Consider the following 13,751-nt stretch of genomic DNA (forward strand, 5'->3'; position numbering starts at 1 on the left):
AGATAGGAGGGAGTGACTCTAATGCATGATGGAGATGCACATTTTCAGAAGTCAGAGGGAAAACAGATTGCTGCTGAGTGAACAATGGCTGTATAAATATAAGTGTAAAAAGGTTTTGCCCTATATACTTTTGGAGTCTCTTCAACTTAAATAAAGACTTAATTAAAATTTTAAACACAGCAGAATTTCCCAGCAAGCATGGACATAGGATCTGAAGTTCCATTCCTGGCTTTGAAGCTGGCATACTCTGTGGTTTCATCATGTCTGTTAAGCTCTGGGAGTTCCCCGGCTGGTTAATGGAGATGATAATACTTGGAGGCCTGTGGAAAGATCATTTGTGACACAGGATTTAATTTGTAACTTTTGGCATATTCACCCAAAAAAGGGCCCCATGGCCAGTTTTACAGGCATGTAATACTTGCAGCACAGCGTGCCTGACGGAGTAAGCATTGTTAAAGGGTTACGGCTAAATAACCAGTCTGTGACTTTATGCTCTTGCTTTTTCCAGGCTATAGAAAACTTCGCAATGACAGTAAAAACAACAGCACAGATGCTACAGACCTTTGGAACAGACCTAGCAGAGACTGAGCTTCCCAACGATGTGCAGTGCACAGAGGAGCTCCTCTCTGCACACATTGACCACCACAGCAAGCTGAAGGTGAATGTTGTCTCATGACAGCTCCAGCAGTGTGATACATGATTTTTGATTTAACAAAGTTTTATGCCATCACTTGGGAGTTGATTGTCTGGAAACTGCTGAAGAGGAGAGAAAACTGACTTCAGGAGGTTGATTTGATTCAACTGTGAAAAAGGACTTTTTACAGCTTCAGGAATGATAAAAAAGGGAAAAGTCACTTCTGATATATGAGAGGGTGTGATGGGATCACATCTGGACTAGCATGGGCTCCCAATGAAAGGATGAACTCACAGTGGAGCAGATGTAGAGAACATCTGTGAGGATAATCCAGGAATAGACAGAATGATCTAACTAGATGATGGGTGTTGTGTTGTTTTGTTTTGTTTTTTAAAAAAAGGTTGGGGCAAGTTTAACTTTGTAGACTAAGGCTCAGAAGAAAACGTTGCTGCTGTCAACAAACACCTTAGGTTAAACGCAAGAGATAAAAATACTACTTAAGCTATATTAACACAAGAACAAGTTCTATGCAAGAGGTGTGCAGTGATGTGGGGATTCCTCAGCTGACATGTTAATGTTTGAGCCTCATTGTCGTTTTCATTGCTCATCTTTCATGCTGGGAAGATACACTCCTCTGTGGATGACTCCTTGGTAGCTGACGGTACTATGGCTCAGTGTGTCACAACGTTTCTTAAGGAAATGAATTGCTCACTGAACGATCTGTGGCACATTCAGTTTGTGGTAGAATACTTTATTCTGCAAGTTGCCCAGCCAGAAATACAATCTGCTCGGAAGTTACATGCTTTTCTCAGAAATATATCTATATTCAAAGTGAATAGATTTAGTGTCTGAATTTCTAGGAAGACATAATCTTTGGTAAGCATTTCTGTTTTGTTCCAAGTATTTGATACCTATGAAAGAATCCCCCTTTAGCATTACTATGTTGTCCATCTAAGAGATGAGAGTGTTGTTAGAATAAGTACATAAAATTTGTTTGGCTTTTCTCTTTCGCCCTCAGGATGAGTTGAAACTGGCTGTGAAGCAGGGGGCCACCCTACTGACATGCATTAGGGAGCCAGTCACCCGAAGTGCCAACAGCAAACTCAGTCCAGATGAACTGGAAAATGTGGCAACAGTAGAAAGGTCAGTGAAGCTATACAACCTTGTGTAAGTTGCTAATTTATTCCTAAGAAATATAAGGGTAATTTAATGATTTAAATATGCAGACTGTGGATTCCCACTGGTTCAGCTATTCATAATTTATTGGACAGGTAACTTGGCGAAGGGAATAGCTTTGAGGAAGCTACTTGATTAAACTGTCAGTGCAGGTTCAAACAAGTCCTGAATTTCTTCGTGATTTTTGTTTGCACCACTAACTACCTGGCTGAAGATTTAACGTGGGACTTACTTTCCCCATCACATATGCATCCTCCAGACTTCTATGCCTGGTTAGAAAGTGGCGTCTGAATCCATGTGAGATGAGAGGGTACGTGGTTGTGCATGTCTGTGGAAACACTGGGGGAGGCACAGATGAAGATGATACTCTGCAACATACCCCTCCACAGCTGCAGAGAGAGAGAAACCCCTGTTCCTTCCTATAATGCTAGGTATTACCATAAAGCTTTTATTTACCATGTAGAAGTTTCTGCTGTGCCATGTGATGCAGTAGAAAAGAGAAATGTCATGCTAGTGCTCCAGCGTGTCTGCATTCACGGGGAACAAAGCTGCCAAAAGTAAAGCTGGGCTGGTATTTTTCACTGAATACTTTAAAATCCTTTAAATGGTCATACCACAGGAATCTGCGAATTCATCTTGAATTCAACAACTAGCTTTGATTAAAAACACATTTTTCAGGGATACATTGAAGAAAACTTAGTTTATTAGGACTACTAGGAGAGAGTTATTGGTATTTGTCACAATAGCTTGACGATTCTAGCACTCACTGTGCTTATAGAAGATCAGGCCTGGTCCCCTGCCTGCCCAAAGAGTGCCCATCTATTGAAATATCAGATATTCAGAGACCACTTCATTTTCATCTTTTTCTGTTTAAAATGTTCTACTTCTTAGTATAAGTAATAGATCATTGAGAGAGTGTGAGGATGACTCACTAGTTCGGTGCCAGACCTTTTACTTAAGATGTGTGACACCTTGATACTAATTTCTTTGTGAATAAATGTTTCATCACTTATGCAAAGTGAAACAGTGTCCATAGGAGGCATTATGAGCTTCTAATCTATTGTTTTTAATGGACTGGGAAAAATGATTCAGTTCGTGCCTGTTTCTGATGGGTGAAGAAAATGAACAAGTTGTAGAGTTCTGCATTGAACATTCCTTAAAATAATAAGTGCATCATATTCAATCTGCATTAGCTTGGGGTGAATTATCTTTGAAGAACTGGGTGGAAGCCTGTGAGAGAGCTGCCTTTGGTGCCAGCGCATGGAACAGCTCTGTGTCCCTGTTGCAGGTCAGGAGGCAGCACTGCAACTGCCACAGTGGATCCACGTTGTTGTCACTCATCAGCTGCACTCCTGCCTCTACCACTGCAAATTCAATTCTCTTTTGCTTAAGAGAAAGCTGACACAGAGCTTTTGTACACAGGTGTAGGCTCCCACCGTCTCCCTACTCTGCTTTCTGCCATCTAGTTAGTATAACTAGCTCTGTAAAATGAACTAGCTCTTTTTGTTCTACTTTCTTAACAGGTTGTTGGCTCAGTTGGATGAAACAGAAAAGGCTTTTGATCAATTTTGGACCAAGCATCACCTAAAACTAGAACAATGTCTGCAGCTTCGACACTTTGAATATGATTTTAGAGAGGTATTTCATTTGTTCATTCTGTCTAGCCTTCTCTGGTAAATAAAGTCAAATTTTACCTATACTTAGAGTTTACTGGCAATCCAAAAAGTAGGTTGGGAGAGAAGCCCTTCATTATGAAATAGGAAATAGATATAAAAAAAAATCAATTCTTGACAGCTATCAGATATCTTACAACATTTTAATAAGGCACATTGAGGAAAGTTCCAGTGTGTTAGGCCGAAATGTGAAACACCAACTTCTTAATAAATCAATTTGGATTTATGTCTGATGTTACCAAATGTCACCTCTGGGATGGTAAGTTACTAATCCCGCCAGAGTCAATGGAATACAGTTCAGAAAGCCCAAATGTCAGCCCATGGGCTGGAGTAACACACATTCTGGAATAATATAGACTCTGGAGTTATAGGTCTTTAATACTGTGTGTGCCTAAATAAATAGTGAGAAGTGGGGCAGCTCTGTGAAGAATAGTTGATTGTTGCCTTATTCCTTGGCTTTTCCATTTTGGAATGAACTGAAAGACTTATCTTGAGATGCAGACTCTTCTAAAAGATGTAGGTGAATGTTTAGAGGCCACAGGTTTGTTATAATTTTTTTAGTATCTTTTGATGGTATTTTGGGTGGTGCGTGGTGGTGATGTGTGTGTTTTTGTTGTTGTTGCCGTTGTTTTGTTTTATGTTTTTGTTGTTGTTTCTTTTCAGGTAAAACTGACATTGGATAATCTCATTGAAGCGCAAGCAGGTTTTGCTGACATTGGAGACAGTGTGACTCGAGTGGAACACCTCCTAAGAGAACAGAAACAACTGGAAGAGAAAGGACAGGTTTGCACTCAATATAGTACTCTAGCAGTTATAGATATGATTCTTCTAGACACTTCTCTGTCACTGCCCTTACATCACATGTATTCTCTTCTCATAAGTCATGATTTTAAGTTGCAAAACTCATACCCTAATTATCAGAAGCCAGTGTGGTTCAGACCCAGTAGTTCTAGTTTGTTACTTGAAATGCTAGAATCCAGTTAAAAAATTGGTATTTCAGACCAGGAAAGGCCAGGTCCATCTTTGGAATCTGAGAAGCTCAGAATACTTAACAGGTTGCCTTGGCTGGATACCTTTTAAGACCATTCTATTTACACTCATAGCAGTTTGAGGAACACCCATGGTTTCCAGTAAACACCTTTCTTTTCCAGACATTTACACTTTGTAATTCCATCAGCTGGTCAGCTGTGATATAGTCATATTTAGTGTTATTAGAAAGCACTGAACAAATGAGTAAGTTGAGTCAGAGGATGATGCATGTGAACAAATGGAAAAGCCGATCTTTCTTAAGAATAGGATTAAGATTGGAAAATATTGTGATCTTTTGATCAGTTGTTCTGCAGAAGCCTAAAGGAATAAAAGTTATAGTAACATGCATTTTCCTTCCATTGTCCACATTCCATAAGGTACTGAGGTTTGATCTATTCCTGTTAGCCACCTCTAATTTCAGCCTACTGTGACTAAGATTATGAATTCTACTCAGTAGGATCTGAAGAGTTTTCCAAAATGTATGCTGGAATAAAAAATAAACTAAAGCATGATAAATCTGGCAATTAGTGAGTGAAAAAATCTAGGTATTTTTTATTATTGGGAACTTTGCAAGGAAACAAAGCTTGTGTTTAATGTCCCCTGTATGTGAGAAAGAAGGCAGCATAGACTTGCAGAATCACAGTTACCACAGAATGATAAAGGCCGGGAGGGGTCTCTGGAGATTGTCTTCTTCAATGCTCCTACTCAAGCAGGGCCACCTGCAGCAGGTTGCCCATTAGGGCAGCTTGTCCATATGACTTTTTAATATCATCAAGGAGGGAGACTCTACAAGCTCTCTGGGCAAACTGTTCAGTGCTTGGTCACCCTCACAGTAAAAAAATGTTTCCTGGAGTTCAGACGGAACCTCTTGTGTTTCAATATACTCACTGACAGCAAAGCTGGTCTTCAATGTAAATATAAAGTACGATACATTAGCTAGATTGATACCCCAAACCTTTACTTCCAGGCTACAGCAGGGATTACAGAGATTAATTGTCTTTATTATGCATGTCATTTTAAGATCTAACATTGGATGTTTTTCTCCTTAACTTCACAGGAACCTTTGGAGAAAGCCCAGTCTCTAGCTCTCCATGGAGAACAGCTCATCCAAAACAACCATTATGCAGTTGACTCCATTAGACCAAAGTGTGTTGAACTCAGGCGTATTTGTGATGACTTTACCAATGAGACCAAGAAAAAGTATGATATTTTGGGAAAGTCTCTTGAGCTGCATAAGCAGTTAGATAAGGTGAGTAAACCTTCTCAGATAACAGCCCTGGTAAGGTTCTGCTGAAAATTAATGTTTTTATAAGCTAAGGTAATTTGGATGAAGAGAAAAAGTATTTATTTATCGTTTCTCCATTTAATTCGGAAACTGTTACTATAAAAATTGGAGCTGTAGCTTCCCATAATTATGGTCTTAAAATGCTGAAAAATAGGCAATAAAACTAAGAAAAAATTGATCTACGCCTAAATTTGAAAGGAGAACCAAATGTATTCCTGTGCTTAAAAATGAACAGTTTACTGCTTGTTCAGTTGTTTTCACTGTCTCTAGCTAGCACAGCAAGCTAAATGCTTTCAGAATGTTGGCATGTATCAGCCTTGCAGCTTCATCTGAAACAGGAATTACCAATATTTTACAGTAAAAACCTCCTTTGGAGTATTTTTAACTGAGTTTCATAGGCCTAAGAAATTTTTGAGAGTCTTGATACGGTTCAAATATTCGTTTTTGGTTTTGGATAAACGTGTGATTGAACATCGAAATGGGACAGTAGAGCTGACAGACTCGATTTGCAGCAACCACAGTAGCACTTCTCCTCTTTGCTCAGAATATTATTATTTTACATGTTTCTGGGTTATCTAGCCCATGAGACCTGAACTGAACTTGCTGTTGTTCTACACATCTAGACGGGGTGACTTGTCGCCTGGAACTGCTGGGTGCTATGAAGTGACATTCATTCCCTTTCGTGGCGTGTTAGGTCAAATCTGTATTTCACAGAGTAGAAACAACACTTCACAGCATGGCCTGTCCGTAATGATGGAGTCCTTCTTGCCCCATTTTTCTTTAAAGGCAAGCCAGTGGTGCGAAGCTGGAATCTACCTCTTGGCTTCCCAAGCAGTGGACAAGTGCCAGTCACAAGAGGGAGCTGAAACTGCGCTTGTTGAAATTGAGAAGTTCCTGGTGACAGCTAAGGAGCACCAGCTCTCTAACCCGAAAGAGTTCTACAATCAGTTTGACTTGATCCTCACCCCTGAAATAAAGGTAAAACACCTCAGATATGCATGCACTCACTTAGAGTTCCAAAATTATCAATTGCCTGCTGCATGAGAGTGTGCTGGGCTATATATTTGATTCTGCTCAAATGTGCCTCTTTCCCCACACCAAAAGGGCACGGACGTGAGCACTTGAGGGTGGTAAGTTTTACTCAGATGAGTAGTTGTGGAAGATATATGAGATTATCTTCAGAGTAGTTCATGGAAGAGTGCATGAGTCACCATGTCCTACCCAGTGAAACTGAGATCTGTGCTGAGTGCATGGGCTGAGCTGCATTAAACTGCAGCAGAGTATGATATTTAGTTCTAATCTGAGTCTGGGTAACATAATTCCTTTCTTAACTTGCTCAGTCCAGCACCAACAACCATCTGTTGTTTACCTTTTCTTTGCCTAGGCCAATGCCCAAAGAATTCTACAAAAACTAGAAGATGTACAAGAAATGTTTGACAAGAGGCAAGTAAGTCTGAAGAAGCTGGCAGCCAAACAGACCCGGCCAGTACAACCTGTTGCCCCACATCCTGAATCTTCTCCAAAGCGAGCATCACCAAAGATTACCAGACCGGCAGGAGTAGGTAGGCCATACGCAGCTGCTTTCAAATACATGCCAATGTTTAGTCCATGTGGGCATGTTTAATTTTTGTTAACAGAATGAATTTGATGTTCAGTGTCAGACTTGCAGGCTCAGCTGTTAAAAATGAACGTGAAATGTCTCTCAGTGCAAACATACAAACAAGGGTGAATAAAAAAAAAGAATCAGGCTTCTCTTCCTAGGTCTAATTTACAGTGTACATTTATATACTGTTTGCCAGTATCTCTGATATTGCTACTTCTTGAAAACCCAAGCCAGGCTAGTCACTGCAAGTATGCAAAGTAAGCAGGAGAACCTCTTTTACACTGCATATACTGTAATGTGAATATTTGCCTTTAAAGGGTCACAGTTCCTCAAGTTTCAGTCAGATACTTGCAAAGGTGAAGGGCTCATTAGCGACTCTGACTCATTTGTGCAATTTTTGGTTTTTCCCTCTATGTAACTTCATTCACTTGCTAGTGTCATCCTCTACAAATTATAAAAGTGGAACCTTGCTTTTGTTTGGAATTTACTAAAAGTTCCTGATTTGAGGTTAGCACGTGCCTTTAACCAAGTTAGCTATTTTCTGCAAAAAGAGCATGGGGGAAGCTAATCTTGGAGAGCAGCTGCCCTGTACTTGGTAGCAAGAAGGGGTTGTCCCTTTTCAGCAGAAATGGTTATGAGAGAGTGAAAAATGGAATCTTAGGGCTTTTTAAAAGGGGAACCTTTTGCAAAAAGCCTTGAAAAAACTGATTTGTATGAGGAGTATGCAATAAACTTTGCTTTCTAAACAGGAAGGTTAGGATGGGCAGTAGCCTGACCATTTTGATTTCTAGACATACTATCATGAGGTCACACAAATGTCCCTGTTCTTCTCTGCTCCACAACACTCATCTTTTCTTGCCACGGAAGATCATCTTCTTCCAGTTACCATGCACAATCTGACATCTGTGCTTTTTTTTCCCCCCAAAACCATGCCGGCTGTGTTCTTAACATATAGTTGCTACCTCGAGTTTCGGCTTCATTATTGGCTTAAGGCAAGCTGAGACCACAGTGCCTTTGAAGAGGTCCTGCTCTGCTACCCATACATCCTCCAGCAATGTGTTCCCCTCTTGCACTGTTGTCGGCAGTCAGTCAGCTGTATGAGTTGTGATTTACCTTGAAAACTCAGTGAACTGACTGCAAAAACGTAGTAGTTAATTTTCCATTAGAAAAATATGGGGAGTTCTGGAGGTGACATAGCCTGATCACCTGCTCAAAGCAGCACTAACTTCCAAGTTGATCACATCGTTCACTGCATGGCCACTAGTGCTGAAGCAAAGGAAGTTGCAGAGAAATGAGGCTGTGAGGTCGGGTCAGAGCTCGTTAGTCCTTGTTAGTAGTAGTACAGTTTCTGAGTGGCTTTCACCTACTGTGAAACTGCATCTGCAGGCTAAAAGCCAGCCTTGCATTTCAGTTCATGCATGCAGTCTCTGTGTTTGGGTTTCTTGAACTTCTTTCTTGTAATTTTTAGAGCATTTGCAGATTTTTCAAAATTTAACTTTAAAAAATAGTCAGTAGTATATAGATGACAATGCTTTAAGTTTTCATTCTTGTTCATGACACCAATCCAATGCTGTCAGCTCTTTCACTGAAAATCATGAGATGTTCCATTGCTCTCACCCTTGCACTGCAGTTCAATGTTACATCACACAGGATAACCGTGTGACAAGGATTAGCCTCTGATGTCCTGTTGCAAATTAACAGGTAGATGAAATTTATTTTAAAACATTACTTGAGTTCTCTGAGGAGATGCAAAGTGTGACCCAGCCCTGTTCAGACATTGATAAGTAGACCATAGCATCTCATTCAGATTCTTTGTGCCTAAAGATGATTGACCTAGAGTACCTCTGTACAAAGAAACAGGAGTCCCTGGCTATCTACAGCTTATCCTGGGGCTCAAACCCAGTTATTTTAACTGATGTATATTTACATATAATGCATAATGTCATCCTTTGGGTATTATCCAATTGTCCACTATAAAGAGTTATACTTTGAATTTCCTGAGTGCCCTTTCTCTCAGAATGCTCAGGCACTTAGCAAGTACTGGTAAGTATGTCAACCTCTTTTTCAGAAAAAAACAATCTGAAGCACAAATAAACTGAGTGATTCACCAAGGGGCTTCACAGTCTGAGTCTGAAACGTGGCTGAGAATAGAAACGGGGACACTGAGTCCTATTCCAAGCCTTGAAAATGAGGCTGTGAAATTCTGTTCTTCTTGAAGCTACCCTCTTTAGGACATTCCTCTGTGCCCTTTCTTCACATTCACAGGATCAATACAGACTCAGCATTTATTTATGGAGAGAATTTAATGAGCACCATCTTGGAAAAATTAGAGGCTAAGAGCACCTTCTTGAAACAGATATTGTAACTCACTGTTATTTGTTACCCAGGACATACCTGAATATTTCCAAAAGCTTGCAAAATAGCATATGGCAACAGGAAAATACCATGTTCCTAGGCTGTGTAAATACAAAGGCAGGCAAAGGCAATAAAATGTAGTAAACAGAAATAGAAGAACAGAAAGAAAGGCTTTTGTCCCCAGGCAGCAGATGTAACAATACCATGGCAGCGTTGCAATGGCTGGCTGTGACAGGAAGAAAAGTTACGTTCATTCTAGAATAGATTTTGTTGTGTTTTGTTTTTACTTGCTGACTCTCCATTTCCCTAACAAGGAGTGGAAGGGAAAATTCAGTCCAGTTCAGGGTGCTAAAAATCTTCACAGAGGCAAAGGCCCAGGCATGAAATACTCCGTTATTGTAACCGAGACTCTTCATTTTACATGGACACACACATACAGGCAGAGCTGATACTGTGTATGACAGAAACGACCGATTTCTATCAGGGAACTAGCTGTGACATTTTCTTGTGTCTATGTCCTTACAGTCTCTGGTGACTCTTGGCTTAGTGAAGAGCCAGAAGGGCAGCTCAGAGCTGTGCTGTAAACTCACCCTCACCCAATGCTGTTCTGTGGCTCTGGAAATTCTGAAGCAAAATTTTAAATTCATCCCATTTTGGCTTGAAGCTTTTGGTTTCGCAAATGAACTTGTAAATTTCCCAGGGAGAGGCCTGTTCAACATTGCAATATTGGTACTGGAATTATCATGATGCTCTAAAGTCTATGCCATCTGGACTTGGTGCACATTCTAGCTGTGGGAATCTGCTTAAATATCATTCAGAGATCAACCCAGAAAAGGCAGAAAACCCTCTGCTGACCCTTTTATAATAAATGCCTTAAAAATACGTAAGTAATATATATTTATTCACCTTATTTCAAGGAGAAATCCATTCACCCTCAATGGAAGCTGCTTGAATACTGCTAATGGCGGAACTTGTCCCTCTATGTGTCAGGAGGAAAGAAGTGGCACTTGGAGAAATTCCCTTGCTCTAGTTCACTTCTGAGGGCATCATTTTTGATTATTTTACTACATATTTGTGAACCATGTTTCTGTACAGAACTCCTTAGCTGGAGTGAATTGGGATAGGTCCACCAAGTCAAACCACACAGGCTGGTATTCCCTATGGCCTGTCAAGCATAGTGGGATAAACCACAGAGCTGCAAAGGATAATATAAGCTATTAGGGATGACTGTAGTTGGCATTTATCTGCTTTAATTTGCTTGTAATTCTCCCAAACTCTAACTCTTTGACATGAAACTTCCTCAAAGGCTGTCTTCTTCAGCCTGACTCTTTCTTGGAAAACTTCAGTACAAAATGGTTTGGCAATCCCAGTGAACAAGGCTAGGAAAATTGTCTTTAGTTACCTTGGTGGTGAGAGCTGGAACGTGACAGTACGAAATAGTTTCGTCGCTTCCTGAACTGTCCAGATTTGGCAGAATTATAAGCACTTGGAAAAAAGAAAACAAACTCAGTTCATACATGTTCTTTATGTATGAACTTGCTATATTTTGGCTCCTATAGTCTCATTTCCTTTGTCGTCAGCAAAAATCTTTGGGATTCAGAGATGAAATATGTTTCTTATCCCCTGCACTGTTTCCTTACAGTGCAATCTTGCAGCAGCTTAAGCCCTTAGTGCAGGGCTGTGACCATCTCCCTTTCTTGCCTCCTCTTTGCCCAGCACTGCAGGGCTTGGGACTCGCTTCCCCTCAGTACTTATGGCCACTTAACTAGTGAGAACAAAGGAGGGAACTGACAACTGCCACTTGGGCAACTACATAAAGTAATCTGCACTGAAAAAAACAGTGAAAGACTGAAATGAGAATTGCCGGGCAGGACATGTGCTCTTGAACATGTGAAGTGGCATATTATACACAGTAACCTGAAAATTCACTTCTAAAAATGTCAAGTTACTCTCCCAAAGAAGTGTATTCTCTTTAGATCTTTATCTATGGAACTTGGAGATCTCAGTGTAGTTGATAAGAGCCTGTTAACCTCTGAGAAGTGTTGTGAAAACAGCTCAGTAAATATTTATGAAGCACTTGAATTGTAAAAATTACTATTAGAAAAAAAGACAATTATCTTCAGAGCAGGGATTGGAATAGTGTATGGACAGTAAGGTTCTGTGCGCCACTAAGAAGTACAGATAAGCCAAATAGTGAATAGCTGCTCATTAATTAAGCAGTTTTGATTCCATGTGCTGAATGAGGCAAGGATTCTTCATGGAGGGTGGGCCAAGATGCCTTAGCAGGAAAGAGGCGAAATTAGGGTTGCACATGTAGCTTTGCTTCTGGCATCTCCTGTCTTCTGAATGCTATAGAATATTCACCCAGGGATTTCTTTGTGTGCAACATGGATGTGAAATACGGGAGCAGAGATCTCAAAATTCCTCTGAGCTCATTAAGCAAATAACGTTTAACAGCACATTGCACACTCAAAATCCATGACTCCCCCTACAAGGATCTCAGAAGACCAACTTAGAACATGAAATTCATATGGGGGAACACAGCTGGAGCCTTTTCAGTTCTTTAAATAATAAAATTGAAACTGATTCCATCTCAGTTAAATGTGGATCCATTCCAGCATTCCTCATAGTCACTAATGCGTAACACTCACTAACTAATAACATCTGGATAGAGGATAAAAGAAGAATGTCTTGTAAGAGTCTGGGGATGTGTGCAGGAAAAGCGAGGCTGCAGAGAGACTAGATGACACAGAAAAGATGGTGCATTTGATTTTAATTAATGGTTTTGAGAAAGGACCAGTTTCTATAGTTCAAGATATTTCTATAAACGAAGTAGAGAGAAGGAAAAGATGCTTTCAATTTTGCAGCTGTAGGGCTGCTACCACACTTGGGCAAGTCTGAGGAAACCAAGTAGTGTGTCTCTTTGCAGAATAACATTCCACATACAGGGGCCTCGTTCTATGCTTCTTATACGGGCAGATTCTCAAGGGACTTGACAACAATTTTGCTAGAGCACAAAAGTGTCAATTATATTGCCTAAGGATGGAAAAGACTTTCTGTATTAAACCATTGAATGCTAAACCTTAGATGCTCTGGTATTTCTTTCACTGCCTAAGCATGCTGTTTTGTCATCATCAGCATTCAAAACCACTACTAAGTAATTAATTATCTTCAAAGTCATGTTCCTGTGGGACAGCATGAGCTGCAAGCCCCAATAAGCAGTTTAGGCAGCTAGTAATTCCCATGCCTGTTCTTGCCAAAGGGCTTTGATTCTGCTGTAGGTGGTTAGTGAAAATCCACAAACTCTCCCACAGAGCAGATGAGGAAGCGTGTGGCTGGGAAATTCACATGCACTGAACATAAAACATGGTATGATACCTACTGGGGGGACTTTTGAATGTCTTGCAAGTGCTAGGTGTGTGACGTAGCCCTTGACTACAGTCATCTCTCTTGCTAGCCCATGAGTTGCATTTACTTCAGCAGGAGCAAACTTGAGGCCAGTCACCCAGGTGCACTAATCTGGCTGTGTCTGAGCACCTGGGAGCTGCACACAGTTCTGTTTGTGCCTCTTGGTGCGATGGAGCCCCCCAGAGAGACGGAGCAGGGTGGGCAAACGGGTGAAACCACAGCCTTTCCTCACAAGCAGCACTGCCAGTCGTCCTCACTGAGTACAGGTCAGTCCTGCAGTAGCAGAGTGACTGCAAGGAAACATTGAGCACACGAGGCTATGCCCTTTCCTAGCAGCTGTAGGGACAGTACAACTTACATTACCACTTGCTCTAGGCTAGGTACTAAAACAGTAATTCCATATTTATCATGCAACTTCTTAATAAAAAATTAGTAAGCACTACTGAAGCCCCATGGGGGAAGCACAGTGGTGCCCCAGCTGAATGCAAGTGATGGACCCAAATCCTGCTTTACTGTATGCATCTGTGCAATAAGTTTACCTCTGCATATGATGCCCTTTAACAATATTTGCTTTAACAGCAGCATCAA

General features: G+C 40.7%; 1 protein-coding gene across 1 annotated transcript in view; it reads left to right on the forward strand.

Annotated features, from left to right (window-relative positions):
* MCF2L2 (MCF.2 cell line derived transforming sequence-like 2) overlaps nt 1-13,751 on the forward strand; it is a gene marked incomplete at both ends in the record, with an annotated part of 134,171 nt that overhangs the window by 41,531 nt on the left and 78,889 nt on the right. Inside the window, 7 exons of the mRNA XM_080349334.1 lie at nt 509-658; nt 1,653-1,777; nt 3,334-3,448; nt 4,147-4,266; nt 5,570-5,761; nt 6,584-6,775; nt 7,182-7,359. Coding sequence (XP_080205460.1) covers nt 509-658; nt 1,653-1,777; nt 3,334-3,448; nt 4,147-4,266; nt 5,570-5,761; nt 6,584-6,775; nt 7,182-7,359 — 1,072 coding nt within the window. The remainder of the gene's footprint in view (nt 1-508; nt 659-1,652; nt 1,778-3,333; nt 3,449-4,146; nt 4,267-5,569; nt 5,762-6,583; nt 6,776-7,181; nt 7,360-13,751) is intronic.

Source organism: Nesoenas mayeri (genome assembly GCF_963082525.1).
Source record: "Nesoenas mayeri genome assembly, chromosome: 9".
In the NCBI taxonomy this organism is placed as follows: Eukaryota; Metazoa; Chordata; class Aves; order Columbiformes; family Columbidae; genus Nesoenas; species Nesoenas mayeri.